Here is a 24456-nt window from a genome sequence, read left to right as displayed (position 1 = left end):
TTTGCAACTTAAAGATGTATGCGTATCACTTTATTGTCGGTCTGGAATTTTAGATTTTTTTTTTTTTTGCAATTTTATCTTTCAGCAAAAGCGTAAGGGAGTTGAAGGCTTAATTGACATAGAGAATCCTAATCGTGCAGCGCAGACGTCTAAAAAGGTCACTCAGGTTGATCTTGAAGGACCTAGGGAACTGTCTCGAAGAGAGAGGTAAGTCCTGAATCTTATGTGTGCTTAGTGTGACCGTTTTAATGACTTACTGCCTAAATTTCTTTACTTTGGGGCTGAACAACTATTGTTAAATTAAAATTCCCAGTCTGTGGATATCTTTGCAGTGTGTCAAAGGAGTCACCACTTCTCTGATCTCAAGGGAGGTGAACCTGAGTACTGAACGAGGTGGAGATTACCCAGTCTAGGTCCATATTAGCATATCAAATATAGATACATAGAATGTGTCGGCAGGTAAGAACCATTTGGCCCATCTAGTCTGCCCAATAATCTGAATACTATGAATAGTCCCTGGCCCTGTCTTATATGAAGGATAGCCTTGTGCCTATCCCTATCTTATAGGCAGGATTTCCTTATGCTTATCCCATGCATGTTTAAACTGCTTCACTGTATTTGCAGCTACCACTTCTGCAGGAAGGCTATTCCATGCATCCACTACTCTCTCAGTAGACCAGACCAGGCCATTTTTCATTTTTGCATCTTAGTTTTTTCCTCCTCCCCTTCTAAAAATCTAAACTTTCAATTTTCCACCTACAGACCCATGTGAGGGAATTTTTTTTTTTTTTTTTGCGGTACCAATTTTTTTTTTCACCACAAAATCGATGGCAAAACCAGAAAAAATATTTGTGCAGCAAAATTGAAAAAATAAAATGCCATTTTGTAACTTTTGGGGGCTTCTAGGTAGTGCACTTTTTGGTAAAAAAATGACACCTTATCTTTTCTGTAGGTGCATACGGTCGCAAGGATACCTAATTTATATAGGTTTTATTTTATTTTACTAATTAAAAAAAAAATGAGAACTACATGCACCAAAATTAGTATGTTTAAAATTGTCATTCTGACCCCTATAACTTTTTTTATTTTTATTTTTTGCGCCATGATCTGAAGTTTTTTATCAGTACCATTTTTGTTTTGATGGAACTTTTTGATCACTTTTATTAGTTTTTAGTATACAAAATGACCAAAAATACTTGGACTTTGGAATTTTAATTAACATTATATTGAGTTTTTTTTAAATTTTGTTTACAGTTTTTTTTTTCCCAATGGGAAAAGGGGGGTGATTCAAACTTTTATTAGGGAAGGGGTTAAATCACATTTATTAACTTTTTTTTTTCCCCCATACAATTTTTTTAGTTCCCATAGGGGACTACTACATGCAATCTTCTGATTGCATACACTGTAGCATAGTATTGATCAGTGTTAAGCTGCATTCACACCACGTTTTTGCAATACAGTTCCCGTATCAGGTTTTTGATGAAAAAAACGGATTCCTCAAAGCAGTACTAAACTGTATCAAAATGTGTGTACAAATGTTAACCCATATATGGTTTGAAAAATGATGTCCGGTTGCATCAATTTTTAAGAATACAGTGAAGCATTTAGTTCTGAATGCTGTGCGCGCTATGTGGGGGTCGGCCACGCTCCCTCAATGCAAGTCTATGGGAGGGGGCGTGGTGGCCACCATGCCCCCTCCCATAGACTTGCATTGAGGGGGCATGGCCTGTTGTCACGAAGGGGCGTGGCCGACCTCCGTATTGTGTGAACAGCGTTCAGAACTAAATGTTCCAAATGCAGCTGGAACACTGGCCAGTGGAGTACCCCTTCAAGTTTTCTGTAATAATGACCCCAAGATTCCTTTTCCCAGATACTGAGGTTAGAACTCTATTGCATATTCTATAGTCTACCCTTGGGTTTTTTATGCCCAAGGTGCTGTATCTTGCACTTATCCACATTAAACTTTAATTGCCTGACCATTCCTATAGTTTACCCAAATCCTTTTCCATTTGATGTATTCTTCCAAGAATATCAACCCTGTTACAAATATTTGTGTCATCAGCAAATCAATAATTATGATGAGTAAAGTAATGGCCTCATCCGCCCCACTTTGTGGTACTATCCGGCAAGCTAAATAAGAAAAAAACAAGAATGATATACAGTGACCCCCCGACTTATGATGGCCCCGACATATGATCATTTCAACATATGATGGCTTCTCAGAGCCCATCGTATGTTGAAGGCAGCATCGACATATGACGCTGCTGTGTGTCGGGGCCATCGTACAAACAGCTATCTGACAGCGCTGACAACTTCAGCAACTGACAGTTGTTTAATGTGCCCTGTTCTGCCTCCTGTTACTCACATGCTGTCCTGCTAACATGCTGTCCAGGCTTCCACTGTGAGCTCCATGTAAGCCCCCCCCCCCCCCCAGTGCAGCCATAGCCAATAGCCTGCAGCATCTTGCTGCAGGCATCCAATGAGCTGCTGGCTGCCCTCCCCTTCCTTTCCTATAGAGCTGTAGTCGGCAGGATCGTAATGGAGGACATTCTGTCCCCCCTGAAGGTATTTAAAGAACTGTACAGTACTGCGATGTCACACATCACATACAATACATATACACACTATACACCCCATACATCAATGTTTCCCTATCGGTGTGCCTCCAGCTATTGCAAAACTATAACTCCCAGCATGCCCAGACAGTCAATGGTTGTACATGCATGCTGGGAGTTGTAGTTGTGCAACAGCTGGAGGCACCCTGGTTTGTTAAACACTCCCCATACACTCCACATACAATGGTCATCCCAGAACCAATTAGCAGTTTCCCTTAGAGATATGTATTCAACATACAATGGTTCCAAGGCCCCAGAACCAATTACCATTTTTACATAGACATATGTACTCGACATATGATGGTTTCAACATATGATGGTTCTCCTGGAACCAATTAATATCATATGTTGAGAGACCACTGTATAGATAGTGCTCATCACCATTAAAACAAGTATTAAACAGCAATCTGATAACAACTTAGTCTGAGCCAATAGTTTTCCAGACTCAGTTATCCTCAAAGCAATATTGCTACGCTCGGACCTGTTCACTTGTGGACAGATATCCGCTATGCTACCGCCTTCAACGAGTTTCTGTCACTCTGTAATGAGTGACGTCATCAGGATGGCGGAATGTCTTTTTAGATGTGTGTATATATATTGATAGCAATAGCTTCTGACCAGGAGCAGTTGTCTATATCTCCTGTATACATATAATTGCGCAGCACAGCGGAGTAATAAAATGTTTATATTAACTACATTACACACTGTCTATCCACGGGCATATAATTGCATTGCATTCGCAATAGCTTAGTTTCACCATTATGCGATCAATGCGATCGCCCTGTGGAGTGAAAAAGTTTTTCCTGTAAGAAAATCAGAGACATCATATAGGGTTCATATAACTTGGATACTGCAACGTTCCTCTCTTCATAATCTGGCTGCTGAGCAGAACCTGCCGTGTGCAGGGAGCCGTGACTGTCCGGCTGCTGCTGCTCAAAAAGATATACCTTACCATCAAGACCTTCTGCAATAACACTGATAAAGATATTAAACAAAATTGGTCCCAGTACAGATCCCTGAGGTACCCCACTGGTAACAAGACCTTGCTCTGAATATTCTCCACTGACTACAACCCTCTGTTGTCTGTCCCTAAGCCACTGTCTAATCCACTCAACAATATGGGAGTCCAAACTCATAGACTGCAGTTTAGTGATAAGTCTTCTATGTGTCAAAAGCCTTACTAAAATCTAGATATGCGATGTTTACTGCCCCTCCGCCATCTATTATTTTAGTCACCCAGTCAAAAAATCAATAAGCTTTGTTTGACATGATCTCCCTGAAGTAAACCCATGTTGTTTTTTCATCTTGCAATCCATGGGATTTTAGAGGTTCCACAATCCTATCCTTCAGTAGGGTTTCCATTAATTTCCCCTCTATTGATGTCAGACTTACTGGCCTATAATTGCTTGATTCCTCCTTACTACCTTTCTTTTGAATGGGCACAACATTTGCTTATTTACAATCTTCTGGGACAACTTCTGATACTAGTGATTGGTTAAATAAATCTGTTAACTGTTTTGTCAGTACACCTCTGAGCTCTTTTAATATCTTTTGGTGTATCCCTGTGACTTTTGTCTAAACTTTACACATCTGAATTAGAACCTCTTCCACTGTAAAGACACAAGCATCAAAAGTCTCCATGCGGACATTGTCACTGAATCATGTGACAGCGCTAGGACTGCTCGGGAATGTGCTAGAAAGATGTTTTCGGCACAGAAATTCTATGTGAACAGTGCAGCAGAATCCTATTGAATTCAATGGGACTTGCTACTGCGGAATCTCTTTGCAGAATTCCAATGCGGAATTCCGCACGGAAATTCTGCCATGTGAACATAACTGAATTCACAGGGTCATATGAAGCCTTGTTTTATGTGTGAGCAATTGTACCTTGTAATGACATCTCTCACTTAGCCCAAAAAAAAAAGTGTGGGGCAAAATTGAAAAAAAACATTAGTTTTACAACTTTTGTGGGGTTTTGTTTCTACACCGTGCGCTTTACAGTTATGTTTATGCTGTAATTCAATACGATAACAACAATACCCCGTTTATATAGGTTTGATTTTTTCACTAATGTAAAAAAAAAAAAAACTAAAATATTTCACTTTTTGTTAGAATAAGAGTATCTCTAAAATTGTTCTCTATTGCCTCCTATAACTCATGTATACAGGGCTTTGATGGGACTCTTTGATCTTTTTTCTGGTATATGAAGTAACCAACAGTCACACCATTATCACATTATTTTATTTGAAAAATGTGAAAAGGGGAGTGATGTAAAAGTTTACTAGGGGAGGGGCTTATTCACATTTATCAACACTTCTCCCCCTGCATGCCAAAGCATAGCATTGATCGCTGTTATCTGCATTCTGCTTCTCTAGTCTGCCAAAGCAGAATACCATCCGGACAGCACAGAGGCAGGTAGGGGCCATCTGGCCATCATGCAGGCTGATTTGGACCCTTAATGATTGCTGCAACCCCGCCCCCAAAGGAACGGCAGGCTGATTTTGCCAATGCCTGACAGTAAAAAAATAGTCTATTGTCAAGCATTATCGGTATGTCCGGAGTGCTGATAGCAGGTATGGGGAGCGCTCTCTGCTGTGAGTGTGCTTCATATACCTGGACCGTGACCAGGTCGTAAATGTATGCCCTGTGGCATCCTAGGAGTTAAATTTACAATTTTTCTGACCCATATAAAGTTTAAACTTTCAGTCTACGGAGCTGTGTGAGGGTTAAATTTTTTTGCGTCCTAATCTTTTTTTTATTTTTATCTGTACCATTTTGACATAGATCAGCTTTTTATTTATTTGTGTTGTGACCAAAGAAAACCCACAATTCTTTCCTTTGGAGTTTTTTTTACCATTCGCCGTGCGGTTTCAATAATCTATTAGCCAGAGTGGCCTCTACTTGGTCGTTAACCCCTTAACGACGCAGGACGTAAAAGTATGTCCTGGTGAGGGGGTACTTAAAGCACCAGGACGTACATTTTCGTCCTATACATAACCGTGAGCATCGAAGCGATGCTCGGGTCATGCACGGCAGGTCCCGGCTGCTGATAGCAGCCAGCGACCTTCCAGTAATGGCTGACATCCGCGATCGCGCGGATGTCCGCCATTAACCCCTCAGATGCCGTGATAAATACAGATCACGGCATCTGCTGCATCGTTGGCACTAAAATGGATGACCGGATCGGCCACAGCCCTGCCGCGGCGATCCGATCATCCAGAACGGCAGACAGAAGTCCCCTCACCTGCCTCCGCTCCCTTCCACAGGTCTTCTGCTCAGGTCTAAGATCGAGCAGACTGGAGCAGAAGATGACCGATAATATTGATCAGTGCTATGTCCTATGCATAGCACTGAACAGTTTTAGCAATCGAATGATTGCTATAAATAGTCCTCTATGGGGACTATTTAAAGTTTAAAAAAATAAAAAAGTAAACATTTTTTTTTTAAAACCCCTCTCCCAAAATAAATAATAATAAAAAATAAAATACCGTATATACTCGAGTATAAGCCGAGTTTTTCAGCACGATTTTTCGTGCTGAAAACACCCCCCTCGGCTTATACTCGAGTGAACTCCCCCACCCGCAGTGGTCTTCAACCTGCGGACTTCCAGAGGTTTCAAAACTACAACTCCCAGCAAGCCAGGGCAGCCATCGGCTGTCCGGGCTTGCTGGGAGTTGTAGTTTTGAAACCTCCGGAGGTCCGCAGGTTGAAGACCACTGCGGCCTTCAACATCATCCAGCCCCCTCTCACCCCCTTTAGTTCTGAGTACTCACCTCCGCTCGGCGCTGGTCCGGTCCTGCAGGGCTGTCCGGTAAGGAGGTGGTCCGGTGAGGAGGTGGTCCGGGCTGCTATCTTCACCGGGGAGGCCTCTTCTAAGCGCTTCGGGCCCGGCCTCAGAATAGTCACGTTGCCTTGACAACGACGCAGATGCGTCGTTGTCAAGGCAACGGCTCTATTCCGGGCCGGAAGCGCGGAGAAGAGGCGCCCCCGGTGAAGATAGCAGCCCGGACCACCTCCTCACCGGACCACCTCCTTACCGGACAGCCCTGCAGGACCGGACCAGCGCCGAGCGGAGGTGAGTACTCAGAACTAAAGGGGGTGAGAGGGGGCTGGATGATGTTGAAGGCCGCAGTGGTCTTCAACCTGCGGACCTCCGGAGGTTTCAAAACTACAACTCCCAGCAAGCCCGGACAGCCGATGGCTGCCCGGGCTTGCTGGGAGTTGTAGTTTTGAAACCTCTGGAGGTCCGCAGGTTGAAGACCACTGAGGGCGAATGATGAGAAGAGGATGATGAAGGGGGGGGGGGTGTGGGGATGATGAAGGGGGGTGGGGATGATGAAGGGGGGGGGTGTGGGATAAGGGGATGTGTGGGATGATGACAAGGGGATGATGAAGGGGGGATGTGTGGGATGATAAGGGGATGTGTGGGATGATGACAAGGGGATGATGAAGGGGGGATGTGTGGGATGATGACAAGGGGATGATGAAGGGGGGATAAGGGGATGTGTGGGATGATGACAAGGGGATGATGAAGGGGGGATGTGTGGGATAAGGGGATGTGTGGGATGATGACAAGGGGATGATGAAGGGGGGATGTGTGGGATGATAAGGGGATGTGTGGGATGATGACAAGGGGATGATGAAGGGGGGATGTGTGGGATGATAAGGGGATGTGTGGGATGATGACAAGGGGATGATGAAGAGGGGATGTGTGGGATGATGACAAGGGGATGATGAGGATGTTAATGACGGGTCTGGATGATGACAGGGGGGGGATGAGGTATTTCCCACCCTAGGCTTATACTCGAGTCAATAACTTTTCCTGGGATTTTGGGTTGAAATTAGGGGTCTCGGCTTATACTCGGGTCGGCTTATACTCGAGTATATACGGTAATTAATAAACCTATTTGGCATCACTGTGTGCGTAAAATATGTTAATTGCTGCTTTTTTATAACATTTTATTCCCCAAAAAATTTATAAATATATTAAAGGTTTTATATAAGCAAATCTGGTATCAATAAAAAGTACAGATGACTGCGCAAAAAATGAGCCCTCATACTGCCGCTTATACGGAAAAATTAAAAAGTTATAGGTCTTCAAAATAGTGGGATTTTAAACGTACCAATTTGGTTTAAAAGTTTTTTTTTTATTTTTTTTTTTTTTTTTTTTTTTAGCGCAACAGTAATAGAAAAGTATATTATCATGGGTATCATTTTAATCATATTGACCCAAAGAATAAAGATCACATGTCATTTTTACCGTAAATTTTATGGCCTGAAAACGAAACCTTCGAAAATTAGCAAAATTGCGGTTTTCTTTTTCATTTCACCACACAATTAGTATATTTTTGGTTGCGCCGTACATTTTATGGTAAAGTGACTGATGTCATTACAAAAAACAACTGGTCGCACAAAAAACAAGCCGTTATACTAGTCTGTGGATGCAAATTTAAAATAGTTATGATTTTTTGAAGGCGAGGAGGAAAAAAATAAATGTATCCAAATGGCCCGAGTCCTTAAGGATCCTTAAGGATTTTAATGGTTAAGTTGTTTATTATAAACTCACTTTATGCAAGGTCAAATTCGGTTCAACTTTACGTCAATTTATAACACAAAAGAAGGCCTGGTTTTTAAATTGATTATTAACATTTGTTGTAGCACAAAGAAATGTCTGGAAAAAAGTAAAAAAAATAAAATTTAGATTTGAGACTCCTATTGCCTGTGAAAAATGGTATTGAGTCTCCTAACTCTGTGGTCTTACTCTTATGGGAATGTGTATTGACATCTAGTGGCCAAAGTTAAAATTGTACTTATGGTGATGATTTTTACACAATGGCTAACCATGAGTGCATTCAATTAAAAAAAAAAAAAGAAAAATTCCAAGGCTAATTCTAAATGCGGTTTTACAGAGCGAATAGGCACGGGAAAGGCTAAACAAATTTGCCCAGAAAACCCCTTTTAGCACTGATATGTATGTAGTCTCTTACATTGAAAATGTCCTAGCATTTTGCTGTTACAATGTCCATTGTGTTTACATGGCGAATTTTTTGTCAAATGTCTGACGGGAAAATTTCTGGCTGACATTCTGCAAACCCCAGTTGCCAGACGAACACGCCAAGGTTAGGACCGCTCGGAAATGTGCTTCTTTCATAGACTGCAATGCATTTTCAAGCGGATTCCATTGTGGGAATATGACCTAAGAACTTCATGTGTCCGATGGTATTGCTGAATCTGACAGAAATCCAACTAAGCTCTGTTTCTGAGGGCTCTCTGCTTTCCCCTTCCTTTTCTGTGTCAGAGATAACAGTCAGGAGGAGGAGGTTGTAGGGAGTGTGGATGGTATACATGGAGGGCATATGATGCACATAGGCTTTGTGGAGAAAATAGAGCACCCACCGCAAACTCTAGACCAATGTCTCCAACCTGCGGACCTCCAGATGTTGCAAAACTACAATTCCTAGCATGCCCGGACAGCCAACGGCTGTCCGGGCATGCTGGGAGTTGTAGCTTTGCAACATCTGGAGGTCCGCAGGTTGAAGACCACTGCTCTAGACTAATGCATACTGGATGACATGACACTACGGAATCTATGCAGACTTTCAGTGTCGGGGGCCTAAAGATGAATACAGACATAAGATTTACACTTAGTGTAACACTTTTTACTTAAGGTTACCACTGCTATATATGAAATAACTTTTTACTATGGCAAAGGTTTCCATAACCTTTAATCTATAATTCTGGCCCAATAGAAAAGTTTACTTCACATTTGAATCGTCTTATTTCACCAAGAGACACATCAGTGCTAAAAGGGGTTTTCTGGGCAAAATTGTTTGCCTATGTCCAGCCCACCGATTAGCTGTTCTGCAGGGCTGCCACGGCTGGATCCACACTGGGAACTGGGCCTATAGTAGTTGGCTTTGTTCACTATGTGTTAGCACTACTGTAGTCAGCTCCTATTTACTTCAGCAGAACTTCAGCTGCACACTAGAGCCCTGCATTGGGAACCCGCGGGACCCAAGGAGGCTGCTGCTGTCGGGCGGTCAGGCCTGCGGGTCCTGCAAAATCCCGCAGCAGCCTCAGTGACTCAGCCCCACCCTCCAAATACAGTCACCACTCACTCACCAGCGTGGGGCTGCTGCTCCTCCTAACGGTCTCCTCCCCCACCGCTGCCTTAGTGCCGCCATTCCACCACCCAAAACCCCCCCGCTCATCCTGCCCTGGACTCTGGAGGAGGATCAGTCAGTGTAGTGACCCCCATCTTCAGCCGCCACCACCGCCCGGGCCTCTTTCGGTAGGTAAAAATGTCCATCTTCTACAGCACACACTCACTGTGAGCTGTGCTGTGGCCCAGCAGTCGGCAATCTTTCCAGGGCCTCCGTCTGTGTCTGCTCTGCACTGCTATACGCATGGGGGGTGCAAAGTAGACCTCAGACAGAGCATTGCATTGTCTTCTACAGACCTTAGGGTGCAATGCTCTGCATTCTGCACATACCCCACCTGTATATGAATTTACACAAAGACTGCTATACAAATGGGAGGGTATGTGCAGAATATCGCACCCTAGTGTTTGTACATTCCTATGTTAACGGGAGCGGGCGGGATTGGTCAAAAAAGTCATTGGGAGCGGCCGGGATTGGTCAAAAAAGTCATTGGGAGCGGGATTGAAAAACTAGTCCTGCGCAAGGTTCTACTGCACAATGTCACTGCACGGTGAATGGAGTCATCTGCATTGCTATGTTCAGACAGAGTAAAATGTGCGGAATATCTGCCTTGAAATCACGGACAGACATTCTGCACATTTGAATGATCCAACAGGCACTAAGACCACTCTGAAATGCGCCATCTCATAGACGGAAATGCATTTCCGAGTGAAATCCGTAGAAAGAATAGACAGGACTATTTTTTCTGTGGACGCCAGAATTGGGATTTCCGAGGCAGAAACTTCTGCTCCGGAAATTCCGCTGTGCGCACAGTGCAGTAGAATTCCATTGATATCAATGGGACTCTGCTGCCTCTGCAGTTGTAGGTACCCCACTGACTTGGAAAATCCCCTTTTTTAAGTCCCAGTACCCTATAACTGATCTAATGAATGAAGCCCACCGCAAGGAGTAAAACGGAGTAGCAAATCATGTTTACAAAAGATTAAGTTAAGAAAGTATTAAGCATTAGAGGACAGGGGAATGTACATGTGTCACTGTAAGCTGTACTTAGCACGGTGACATGTACAGGGTTCCATGATCAGTGCATCTCCTGACATGGTATTGGTATCAGCGGCTGGGACCTCATGGATAATGGTGACATTGGTGATGACGCTGAATATTCATCACAGCAGGATGGTGGTGGAAGGTCTCCTTTCTATGCCGCTTTCTATTTGCGGACCCTGATACATGTGTCTTTGCAACACAGCACATGTCTGCCACAGACTTTTACTATTCTAGGCTGAAAAGCCTATATGTAATTTTTTATAAAAAGTGCAGTTATATCCTTGCACTATGGCTACAGGAGCTACATTGCTATTTGGATGATTTCTCTTCATTGTGTTGTTGGTATTAGTAGGAAATTATTATTCCTTTAGTAATCTCTTCTGCGCAGCAGTTTAATGCTCCTACTCTTCTGGTCTCACAGAACCAAAACAGAGCTAAAAAATTCTCATTTTGCATTTTTCTTTCTTCAGATGCAGATTTCTGGAATTTGTTGTCATTTTATAGTCCTGTGGGTCCAACTTCATAATTGTGAGAATGGAGGAGATACAGCTCAGGTGTAGGTCAAGGTTTTTCTCTCCAGTGGTGTTCCCGGTTACCCATTCTTACAGGGAATTGCAGCTTAACTTTTGTTCAAGTGATCATGGAGGTCAGACCCACACAGATCCTAAAGTTACCTGGGTCATCATAGAGGGGATTTGCCAATTTTAAATGGCTACTTTGTTTTATACATAATTTTCATTGTAGTCTCCTTAATGCAGAGAATCCAGTATTCCCAGAAATGATTCCTCACATAGTGTGTGTGTGTGTGTGTGTGTGTGTGTGTGTGTGTGTGTGTGTATAAACTGCTCAAAAAAAATAAAGGGAACACTTAAACAACACAATGTAACTTCAAGTCAATCACACTGTCCACTCAGGAACCAACACTGATTGACAATCAATTTCACATGCTGTTGTGCAAATGGAACAGACAACAGGTGGAAATTATAGGCAATTAGCAAGACACCCCCAATAAAGGAGTGGTTCTGCAGGTGGTGACGACAGACCACTGCTCTGTTCCTATGCTTCCTTGCTGATGTTATGGTCACTTTTGAATGCTGGCAGTGCTTTCACTCTAGTGGTAGCATGAGATAAAGTCTACAACCCACACAAGTGGCTCAGGTAGAGCTTCTCATCCAGGATGGCACATCAATGCGAGCTGTGGCAAGAAGGTTTTCTGTGTCTGTCAGCGTAGTGTCCAGAGCATGGAGGCGCTACCAGGAGACAGGCCAGTACATCAGGAGACATGGAGGAGGCTGTAGGAGGGCAACAATCCAGCAGCAGCACCGCTACCTCTGTCTTTTGTGCAAGGAGGAGCACTGCCAGAGCCCTGCAAAATGACCTCCAGCAGGCCACAAATGTGCATGTGTCCACGCAAACGGTTAGAAACAGACTCCATGAGGGTGGTATAAGGGCCGGACATCCACAGGTGGGGGTTGTGCTTACAGCCCAACACCGTTCAGGACGTTTGGCATTTGCCAGAGAACACCGAGATTGGCAAATTTGCCACTGGCACCCTGTGCTCTTCACAGATGAAAGCAGGTTCACACTGAGCACATGTGGCAGACATGACAGTCTGGAGACGCCGTGGAGAACGTTCTGCTGCCTGCAACATCCTACGGCATGACCGGTTTGGCAGTGGGTCAGTAATGGTGTGGGGTGGCATTTTTTGGGGGCCTGTCCAGAAGTTGGCGGATGCTTTAGTCCAGGTCTGGGAGAACATCCCTCAGGAGACCATCCGCCACCTCATCAGGAGCATGCCCAGGTATTGAAGGGAGGTCATACGGGCACGTGGAGGCACACACACTACTGAGCCTCATTTTGACTTGTTTTAAGGACGTTACATCAAAGTTGGATCAGCCTGTAGTGTGGCTTTCCACTTTGATTTTGAGTGTGACTCCATATCCAGACCTCCATGGATTGATACATTTATTTTCCATTGATAATTTTTGTGTGATTTTGTTGTCACCACATTGAACTATATAAAGACGAAAGTATTTCATACCCTTTGTTCATTTATTCTGATCTAGGATGTTTTATTTAGTGTTCCCTTTAATTTTTTTTGAGCAGTGTATATATCCATCCATGTATTCCCTTTCTCAGCTTTTTATTATTGCTTAATTAACCCCTTAACGACGCAGGACGTATATTTACGTCCTGCGCCGGCTCCCGCGATATGAAGCGGGATCGCGCCGCGATCCTGCATCATATCGCGTCGGTCCCGGAGCTCATCAACGGCCGTGAACCGCGGCTACTACCACACATCGCCGATCGCGGCGATGTTCGGTATTAACCCTTTAGAAGCGGCGGTCAAAGCTGACCGCCGCTTCTAAAGTGAAACTGAAAGTGCCCCGGCTGCTCAGTCCAGCTGTTCGGGACCGCCGCGGCGAACAGCTGACCGGACACCGGGAGGGCCCTTACCTGCCTCCTCGGTGTCCGATCGACGAATGACTGCTCCGTGCCTGAGATCCAGGCAGGAGCAGTCAAGCGCCGATAATGCTGATCACAGGCATGTTAATACACGCCAGTGATCAGCATAGGAGATCAGTGTGTGCAGTGTTATAGGTCCCTATGGGACCTATAACACTGCAAAAAAAAAAAAAATGTAAAAAAAAAGTGTTAATAAAGGTCATTTAACCCCTTCCCTAATAAAAGTTTGAATCACCCCCCTTTTCCCATAAAATAAGTGTAAAAAAAAAAAAAAAATGTGGTATCGCCGCGTGCGTAAATGTCCGAACTATAAAAATATATCATTAATTAAACCGCACGGTCAATGGCGTACGCGCAAAAAAATTCCAACGTCCAAAAAAGCGTATTTTGGTCACTTTTTTTTTTATACCATTAAAAAAATGAATAAAAAGTGATCAAAAAGTCCGATCAAAACAAAAATCATACCGATAAAAACTTCAGATCACGGCGCAAAAAATGCGTCCTCATTCAGCCCTGTAAGTGGAAAAATAAAAAAGTTATAGGGGTCAGAAGATGATATTTTTAAACGTATAAATTTTCCTGCATGTAGTTATGATTTTTTCCAGAAGTGCGACAAAATCAAACCTATATAAGTAGGGGATCATTTTAACCGTATGGACCTACAGAATAATAAGGTGTCATTTTTACCGAAATATGCACTGCGTAGAAACGGAAGCCCCCAAAAGTTACAAAATGTTTTTTTTCGATTTTGTCGCACAATGATTTTTTTTTTCCGTTTCGCCGTGCATTTTTGGGTAAAATGACTGTTACTGCAAAGTAGAATTGGCAACGCAAAAAATAAGCCATAATATGGATTTTTAGGTGGAAAATTGAAAGGGTTATGATTTTTAAAAGTGAAGGAGGAAAAAACGAAAGTGCAAAAATGGGAAAACCCTGAGTCCTTAAGGGGTTAAGGCAAATAATCATTGGCCCAAATATTTACTTCGATCGTTTTCAAAATAACACCAGGGTCACAATAGGGTTTTAGTTTCTCATCCTGCTACATTTCTTATCTGTTTGACACTAAAGGGGTAGTCTGCTACTTTTACTTTTTATCCCCTGTCCACAGGATTAGACATAAGTGTCTGATCATAGGGGATCTGAATGTTGGGACCCCCTGCAATCTCCTGAATGGCGTCCAGACTCTCCGTGTGCACGGAGCATCTCTATGGGATAGCCAGAGATACACAAGTACAGCCTTCGAGGGGCCGCCACCAGTCATACATTTATCCCTTCTCTTGTGTATAGGGCATAAGAAGTAAAATAGCGGAGTACTCCTCTAGTCTATTTAGTTATTTCTTATGTGACTTTGTGTGCCTACTAGCACCAATTTTAGTTGTTTTGCGTTAAACTCTACTGTTTGTCATAATGGCGAAAATGCATCAAGATCTGAAGAAAAACCTGTAATGAATGTATCAGGAATGCAGAGTATATTAAAGCTGTGCCCCTTTTAGGTTTCGGAGCAGAAATGTTTAGTTAGGTGCAAAAAACAGTGTTGCGATTAATCTGTCAGTGAACATGCATGAAATGCTAAAACACAAGGAGCGGTCGGTTTTTACTTGAATGCGTAAATTTGGGCTATTGTCTTCTAATGCAAGTTCATATTCTAGTTAGTGATATAAGACCTTATGGCTGTGTTCACACTTTTTTTTTTTTTTACATGAATGCTTTGATTGGTGAACTCTTATGTCTTGTTCACCAATCAAAACAGAAACTGCATGTTTTACATTCAACAACAACTCAGTGTGAACACAGCCTACTGGTTCTTCAGAGGAAGAAGCAGGTTTCCTATTGATTTGTTAGCTTAGAACATTATTTCCCAACCAGGGTGCCTCCAGCTGTTGCAAAACTACAACTCCCTGCATGCCGAAGGGCATGCTGGGAGTTGTTGTTTTGCAACAGCTGGAGGCACCCTGGTTGGGAAACACTTGCTTAGAAAGTAGGACTGCTGCTTTTGGTCTAATATGTACATGTGGTTCTGGCGCCAGCTGTGAAGAGTTAATCTGGTTTAGTAGGCATGCTCATACTTGCCTAAGTCAGTCCAATATTGCGTCTATTTTTGGAGACCTTTTGGAAGTCACATGTAGTGAATGGACACCGGCCCAACAAGAATGCCATGTACCAGCCGTCACTTAAATGTTGACTTTAGTTGCAGACTTTTATTTTTTTCATTGTGAGCAGACACCCAGGTATTTAAAGAAACAAAGCAAACCCAGGGAGAGGGTACAGATTATGTGCAGATGTCTGCTACCTCTCATGCATCAGTGCTAACCACGGAGTCACCTGCTGACAGGTATTTAGTGGGTAGGAGAGGAGAAAATGGTGGCATGAGCAGAATTGAGGGGGAACTTATCTGCTATGTGTGTTCTTCTGTAGAGATGAGCGAATTTACAGTAAATTCGATTTGTCACAAACTTCTCGGCTCGGCAGTTGATGACTTTTCCTGCATAAATTAGTTCAGCTTTCCGGTGCTCCGGTGGGCTGGAAAAGGTGGATACAGTCCTAGGAGACTCTTTCCTAGGAATGTATCCACCTTTTCCAGCCCACCGGAGCACCTGAAGGCTGAACTAATTTACGCAGGAAAAGTCATCAACTGCCAAGCCGAGAAGTTCGTGACGAATCGAATTTACTGTAAGTTCGCTCATCTCTATTCTTCTGTTCTTTTAACAGATAAAGCCTGTTTATGGATTCTGTACATGCAACTAATGTGTGAAAATGGTGCAAAATGTTTATTAAATTTGAATCTCGACCAATTGTCTGTTTAATGTGCAGTGGTTGTGACAGATGGCTTGCCGATATGTTGCCTTCTAAGCTGGAATTAAATTATGCTTAACTTTTTCTCACTTTTTATTATAAATCTTGGTGACATTGGGGGAAAGAAAGGGGGGGGGGAGTAAGACTAAAAAATATCTTTGTGGGTATGGGCTCAAAGGCACTGAGAAAAGGGTTCTTTACAATCACTCTCTCAGGCTGTTTGAGAGGAGTCCGAAGTGAGGCTTGAGATGGGGTGTTAGATGCAATGGTTCTAGCTTGTTGCACCTGCCTTTCCCATATGTAATGTGTGCAGACCCTAAGAAAGTGGTTATTCATGTAAACCAAAGCCTACCGAACAGAGGTAAACATGCTTTGCACTATTCTTGTCTGAGAGTTATCTAGTGTTGCACTTAAAAAAAATGTTTTTTTTGTTTGTTTTTTTAACAGGGAGGAAATAGAAAAGCAAAAGGCAAAAGAACGCTACATGAAAATGCATTTAGCAGGAAAAACAGATCAAGCAAAGGCTGACTTGGCCCGTCTAGCAATCATTCGAAAACAGAGGGAAGAGGCAGCAAAGAAAAAGGAGGAAGAAAAAAAAGGTGTGTCCAAAATGTTACCCCCTACTTCCACAGTCGGCTTATAATGGTAAAGATTAAAGGGCATTTTACACGCTGCAATTATCAGCCAAAAGGGCTTATTATTGCACCATTAAAAAGTCCCAGTGATCAGCAGACCAGTGAGCATATTCTTATTCCTCGGCTGATCACTGGGATCATGCAGCCTGAAACAGTGTAATCTGCATTTCTCCCTGGAAACAGGATGTATGATCCACAGGGATGTGTAGCAAACAATGAACCATCAGTCGTTCGTGCAGTCCTGCACAGACAATGATTTGAGCCGTGTAAAGGCTTTTTTTTTTTTATCAAGCACTAATCTACTACATCGCACTTGTATTGGGCAGCAGTCTGTCCACGTAAAAGTAGCAATATTTTGCAGCAGAAAATCTGGTACAGCAGCCCCCCATATGATTCTAATGGGATTTTACTGCATAATTTACACTCCGAAATGTCCGTGACGGACGTTCTGCTGTAAATATTCCTGATCTCACACACTGCCGAAAGAATGAATCTTTATTCTTTCAGTGAAATCCGCTCAGAAATGCCTCATCTATGGAGATGGTGGACTCAAAGATAACTACCACCCGCTTGTTCTGCTGGCCACAGAGTCTTCGCCTGGGGAAATCTCGTAGTGTGAATGCAACTTAAGATTCAACTTAATCATCCAAGGCCTAAAGGTGTTATCCAGGATTAGAAAATCATAGCTTACTCTGTTTTGTGTAAGTAAATGTAGCCGAGATGTAATACCACACCGTTTTATTTATTTTTTTGTGGGGAAGAAAGGAGCTATGTTTTTCCAATTCTGGAGAACCCCCTTAAGTTATCTACTTTGCAGACTGCTGGGGACCCTGAAGAGAAACATGTTCACTTACCACTGCATTGTGTACTAACTGGAGACCGTGGCAGCAGTGCTGGCTCTCCTGGTTGTAGCAGTCATGTGACATTAGTGCCAATATACCAGTATTTGGAGGCTGTTGACCCTCTTAAGCTAGGATTCTTGTATTAAAGTCTTACTTTCCCCAGTGTGCATTCAGTATCCATTCCTTATGATCTGTTTTGTTTCAATGGGTTTCTGCTGCTCTTTGAACTCTTTGAAATTCTGCCAGCAGAATGGACATCCACCAGAATAATACACATGTTCATTCTTTTGGTGATATTCCGCTGGACTGCATTGCAGTCTATGGAGACGGTGCACGTCTGTGCAGTCCTGCTGCCGATGACTTTGATGGCACCCACTCCAGACAGAATCAGAGATTCAGCAGTGTGAACAGGCCCATAGTTTTTCAAATTGCTATCTGCTGTCATTCAGTGGTAACCTTCATGTACTCCCTAGGAATAAAAACTGTCCTGTTCATGGGATGTGCTTAACCTGTTGGGGATGGAGGGTGTACAGGTATACCCTCGCATCCCCGTACTTAAGGACAGAGGGCGTACCTGTATGCCCTCCGTATTTCCGATCACCGCCGCTCACAGAGCGACGATTGGAACGTTATGACTGCTGATATCTATCAGCGGGCATCCCATGCCAACGCCTGGGGGGGGGGGGGGGGTGGTCCTGAGACCTGGGGGGTTCTGACCAGCGAATCGCTGTTTTCCAGGCTGATCGGGTCTCTGGTGACCCGATCGCCCGGAAAATAAGCATGATCGGGCTGTCCTAGACTACCCCTAACACCCAGAGGAATAGAAGTGAGGTGGCAGGGCTGCCACCTCCTCCTATCCCCTGCTATTGGTCGGTCAGGACTGACCAACCAATGGCAGTTGAAGGCGGGGGGGGTTAAAGTAAATTTCCCCCACTCTGCCCACCCATGGAAGTCTGGGACAGAGTGGGGGGGGGGGGGACACAAATGGGGCGAGTGGGGGCGCTGTCTGGCCTTACCGGGTGTAGCGGGCGGCGGCGGAGTGGAGACTGCGGAGGAGGAGGCTGCAGTGAAGATTGCTGGTAAGTGCTCTTCACTGTGGCCTTCTAGAAGTTGCAAAACTACAACTCCCAGCATGCCCAGACAGCCAAACGCTGTCTGTGCATGCTGGGAGTTGTAGTTTTGCAACATCTGGATGGGCACTGTTTGGAGAACACTGTGTAGTGTTGCAAAACTACAACTCTGCGTGCCCAGACAGTCCAGGCATGCTGGGAGTTGCAGTTCTGCAACATCTGTTCCTTCAAATATTGTCGAACTAAAACTCCCAGTTTTGCAGCATCTGGAGGGCCACAGTTTGGAGACCGCTATACAGTGATCTCCAAACTGTGCCCCTCCAACTTTTGCAGAACTACAACTCCTAACATGCCCTTTGGCTGTAAGTGCATGCTGGGAGTTGGTTTTGCAACAGATTGAGGTACACCAGTAGGAAAACACGGAGTTATGGTCTGTTACCTTACTTAGTGTTTCCCAACCCGTGTGCCTTCAGCTGTTGCAAAACTACAACTTCCAGCATGCATGGTCATTGCATGGTGGGAGTTGTAGTTTTGCAACAGCTGGAGATTTGCGCTTAGGGCCACATATGAAGTATTTCTGTACTCTGGAGAAATGGTTACAAATTTTGGGGGCCTTTTTCTCCTTTTACCCTAAGGAGAAGTTGGGGTCTACACCAGCATGTTAGTGTATTTAATATATTTTTTTACGCTAACATGCTGGTGGTGCCCCATACTTTTCATTCTCACAAGAGGAAAAAGACCCCCAAAATTTGTAACACAATTTCTGCGGAGTACGGAAATGCTGCATATGTGGACGTAAAGTGCTCTGCGGGCGCGCAACAGGGCTTAGGAGTGAGAGCGCACTGTGTACATTTTGAGGCCTAAATTTGTGCTTTGCACAGGGGTGGCTGATAGTTACAGCGATTCTGACATAAATGTAAAAAAGCAAACAAAAAAAACTACACCCCTCAAGGAACGTAATAAGGGGAGCAGTGAGCATTTACACCCCACAGGTGATTGACAAGTTGTCATTAAAGTCGGACACAAAAATGAGTTGTTTTTTTTCACTGAAATGATGGTGCTACTCCAAATTTTTCATTTTCGCTAGGGGTTATAGGAGAGAAATCCCCCCCCCAAATTTGTAACCCCATTTCTTCTGTGTATGCAAACACCTCATGTGGATGTAAAGTGCTCTATGGGCGAACAACAATGCTCAGGAGAGAAGGAGCAAAAAAAATTATTTACATTTTTTTTTTGAGAGAGCGAAAATTTGGCTGGAATTGAAGGCCATGTGCGTTTACAAAGCCCCCATTGCTGCCAGAACAGTGAACCCCCCCCCCCCCCCAACATGTGACCCCCATTTCGGAAACTACACCCCTCACGTAATGTAATAAGGGGTGGAGTGAGCATTTACACCCCCATGTGTCTGACAGATTTCTATGAACAGTCGTCCGTAAGAATGAAAAATTTAATTTTTCATTTGCACAGCCCACTGTTCCAAAGATCTGTCAAACGCCAGTGGGGTGTAAATTCTCACTGCAACCCTTAAGTTCTGTGAGGGGTGTAGTTTCCAAAATGGCGTCACATGTGGGGGGGGGGGTCCACTGTTCTGGCACCATGGGGCACTTTGTAAATGCACAAGGCCCCCGACTTCTACTCCAACCAAATTTTTTTCTCAAAAAGCCCAATGGCGCTCCTTCTCTTCTGAGCATTGTAGTTTGCATGCAGAACACTTTACATCCACATATGGGGTATTTATTTTGATGGGGTTACAAATTTTGGAGGCTTTTTCTCCCATTACCCCTTGTGAAAATAAAAAAATTTGGGGTAACACAAGCATTTTTGTGAAAAATATCTATTTTCCCCTCCAACTTTAACAACAACTCGCCAATCACCTGTGGGGTGTTAAGTCTCACTGTACCCCTTGTTACGTTCCTTGGGGGGGGGGGGGGGGGTCGTTTCCCAAATAGTATGCCATGTGTTTTTTTGTTTTTTTTGTTCTGGCACCATGGGGGCTTCCTAAATGTGACATACCCCCCAAAAACCATTTCAGCAAAATTTGCTTTTGAAAAGCCCAATGTCGTGCCTTTGGACATTTCTCCTAATACACCTTGTGAAAATGAAAAATTTGGGGTAACATTTTAGTGAAAAAAATAAAAATTTTAATTTTCTCGTCCAAATTTAATGAACGTTCGTCAATCACCTGTAGGGTATTAAGGCTCACTTTACCCCTTTTTATGTTCCTTGAGAGGTGTAGTTTCCCAAATAGTGTGCCATGTGTGTGGGGGGGGGGGGTTGCTGTTCTGGCAGCATTGAGGATTCCTAAATGAGACATGCCCCCCCAAAAAAAACATTTCAGCTAAATTCGCTCCTCAAAAGCCCATTGTCGCTCCTTCCCTTCTGAGACTTGTAGTGTGCTCACAGAGCTCTTCAAATGCACATATGAGGTATTTCTTCACTCGAGAGTAATTGGGTTACAAATTTTGGATGGCTTTTTCTCATTTTACCCCTTACAAAAATGGAAAAAAAAAATGGGTCTACAATAACATGTTAGTGTAAAATATAGAGATTTTTGTTTATTTCGCCACGTGATAGACTGTATCCATGGTTCCAACTATTTTTCTAATATACGAATTGAAGGGGCACTGGCTGCGCCATGGTCTCTTCCAGCACTGCTACACACGTCCTTTGCTATGTTGCTGCCTGACGTGAAGGGGTCGGTTTTACTTAAGGATATGATAATATCTTGGAAGGAGGTACGGAAGGCTTTTGGCCTTCCCTTCTTTCTTTCAGAACGCATGCCTCTTCGGGATCACCCAGAATTCCCTCAGGGGTGCTCCTCCCCCTGGGTGCACCTCTGGGAAGCTAGGGGCATGTCCACAGTGGAGGCACTTATGAATATAGACACTTGTAGGTGGCTAGCACCAAGAGCTATCATTGACACCTTTTGATCTTCCCCAGTAACACATTCTCCAAGCAAATCAGGTACATGCTTTCTGCTCCTCTAGACTTTGGGACCTCACACACGAAGCTACATCTCCTTCCTTAGTTAATGTCATTGGGCAGGAACCGCAGGGATCTTAGATTTCATCGCTTTACCTAGCCTTTCGGGCTAGTTTTCTTAAAATAAACCCTGACAAGGTATTCACTACCTGGGTGATGCTGACGTACACACCACTATCCTCCCCTCACCTACCTTCCCAGATAGGATAACTAGTTGCCCCAAGTGCGATTGCCCACTGACAAATTTACACCCCTGTCCCTTCTGTTTCATCACCTGCTCCCTCTGAAAGGGGAGGGAGGGGGGGGGGGGGGAGAGACAGTTTCCAGCTTTGTCCATGTGGTACTTTTGGTGGCACTTAGATGCCTTTTGGCTGAGTGGTTGGATTCATAGACACCGGATATCCCTATGCTGATATCACAATTGAAAGTTTTTCTGGGGATTAATGCCGAACGCCATCGCAATTCAGGCACTTATATTCTTCCAGAAATACCGTTCCTTTATTGTAACCCACTTTGACTCTCCGGGGATTGCTGATATAGTACATCCTTTCAGACACGTGGTGTGGTATAAGCTTGAATTCCTTTGAAACACCTAAAGGGTTAACAAACTTTCTGAATGTCATTTGAATACTTTGAGGGGTGCTTTTTTCATTATGGGGTATTTCTAACATAAAGACCCTCAAATTCACTTCAAATCTGAACTGGTCCCTGAAAAATTCAGATATTTTTTAATTTTCATGAAAAACTGGAAAATTGCTGCTAAACTTTGAAGCCCTCCGATGTCTTAAAAAAAGTAAAAACATGTCAACTTTATTAATTAAACATAAAGTAGACATCTTGTATATGTGACTCAATATATAATTTATTTGGGATGTCTATTTTCCTTACAAGCAGAGAGCTTCAAAGTAAGAAAAATGCTTAATGTTCAAAATTTTCATGACATTTTTTTATTTTTTTTACAAAGAAATGATGCAAGTATCGATACAAATTTATAAAGTAGAATGTCATGAAAAAACATTCTCAGAATAAAATTCATAAGTAAAAGCATCCCAGAGTTATTGATGCATAAAGTGATAGAGGTCAGATTTGCAAAAAATGTTCTCGTCCTTATGGTCAAAATGGTCTCCGTCCCCAAGGGGTTAAAGGTGCTGGGCTTGTAAGGAGGCAAAGCTGAGTGTAATCCATAACAAACCTGTGTCCATCACATAACCAGGATAGATTTTTATAAACAGCGAAGCTAGTGTTATACAGTAGTGGGTTTGTTTGTTTGTTTTTTGTTTGGCTCAAAAATTGCAGTGGATCCAAGAGTTAAAGGGGTACTCCTGTGGAAAACCTTTTTTTTTTTAATTATTTTTTTTGTTATATTTTTTTTTTTAAATCAACTGGTGCCAAAAAGTTAAACAGATTTGTAAATTACTCTTATTAAAAAAATCTTAATCCTTCCTGTACTTTTTAGGGGCTGTATACTAAAGAGAAAACCAAAAAAGAAATGCATTTCCTCTGATGTCATGACCACAGTGCTCTCTGCTGACCTCTGCTCTCCATTTCAGGAACTGTCCAGAGTAGGAGAAAATCCCCATAGCAAACATATGCTGCTCTGGACAGTTCCTAAAATGGACAGCAGAGGTCAGCACTGTGGTCATGACATCAGAGAAATCTAAAAAGATACATTTCCTTTGTAGTAGATACCCCCTAAAAAGTACTGGAAGGATTAAAATTTTTTAATAGAAGTAATTTACAAATCTGTTTAACGTTCTGGCACCAGTTGATTTAAAAAGAAAGTTTTGCACGGGAGTACCACTTTAGAGGTATTAGTCCTTTATATTTAACTTCTGTGTGATGGCAGCCGTAATGTTCCCAATGCATGCACAGCAGGCTGCAATCTTTTCTTTGTATTTTCAGGATACCTAGTATACACCTCAACTGACTGGGCGTACATTGCCGTTCTATAGATGGTAATGTATTCCAGGCGGATTCTGCTGAAAAGATTACTGAGAGCATTCTTTTAGTGGCGGAAATTCCGCAGTGTGCACTGTGTAGTGAAATCCCATTGACAGCAATAGGATTCTGCTCCATCAGAATTTGAGTGTCATTTCTAAGCTGAATTACGCTCAGAAATTTCGTAGTGTGAACCTAGCCAAAGGGTTGTTTGTCTGCAGAATGTTCTCCTAAGTACAGTGATCCCTCAACTTACAATGGTCTCAACATACAATAGTTTCAACATACAATGGTCTTTTCTGGACCATTGTAACTTGAAACCAGACTCAACATACAATGCTACGGACAGTCCAGATCTGTGAAAAGTGTCAATGGCCGGAAGAACTGACCAATCAGAATGGGCATTTTACTGGTAATACCCCTGTATTACTGAAGTGCATGCACTGACTGATGTCTGGTAGCGCCCCCTACAGTACAGGGAGGTACTACATGTTCTGTACACTTTACCTGTGCCAGGGTTACCTGCTCCTTTGGACACCAGGTGAGGGCCGCTCCATGTTACTTTTTTAGGACATTGTGTGTACTGTACAGGACCCTGAAGAAGCTCCTGTCCTCTACATAGACCAGTGTTTCCCAACCAGGGTGCCTCCAGCTGTTGCAAAACTACCACTCCCAGCATGCCCGGACAGCCTTTGGCTGTCCGGGCTTGCTGGGAGTTGTGGTTTTGCAACAGCTGGAGGTACCCTAGTTAAGAAACACTGACATAGACAGTGATTACAGCTCCCAGCAGATCTTTCTTACTTTTATATGTAAGGATTTGCTTTATCTATATTAGTTATCTACTTATTTTTCTTTAATTCTCATGTTTTCCTATTTTTGGATGACATTTTGGTTCCTTTAGAACCAATTAC

The 24456-nt window shown here is 43.2% G+C and overlaps 1 protein-coding gene across 1 annotated transcript in view; it reads left to right on the top strand.

Annotated features, from left to right (window-relative positions):
* Nucleotides 1-24456, top strand: part of PDAP1 (PDGFA associated protein 1) — a 48190-nt gene that overhangs the window by 22269 nt on the left and 1465 nt on the right. The window contains exons 4-5 of the mRNA XM_056534635.1: nt 86-207; nt 16526-16677. Of these exons, the coding sequence (XP_056390610.1) occupies nt 86-207; nt 16526-16677 (274 nt within the window). The remainder of the gene's footprint in view (nt 1-85; nt 208-16525; nt 16678-24456) is intronic.

The sequence above is a fragment of the Hyla sarda genome, chromosome 8 (assembly GCF_029499605.1).
Source record: "Hyla sarda isolate aHylSar1 chromosome 8, aHylSar1.hap1, whole genome shotgun sequence".
Classification (NCBI taxonomy): Eukaryota; Metazoa; Chordata; class Amphibia; order Anura; family Hylidae; genus Hyla; species Hyla sarda.
The sequence above is the reverse complement of the archived record's forward strand: the minus strand, read 5'-3'. Positions and strand labels throughout refer to the sequence as shown.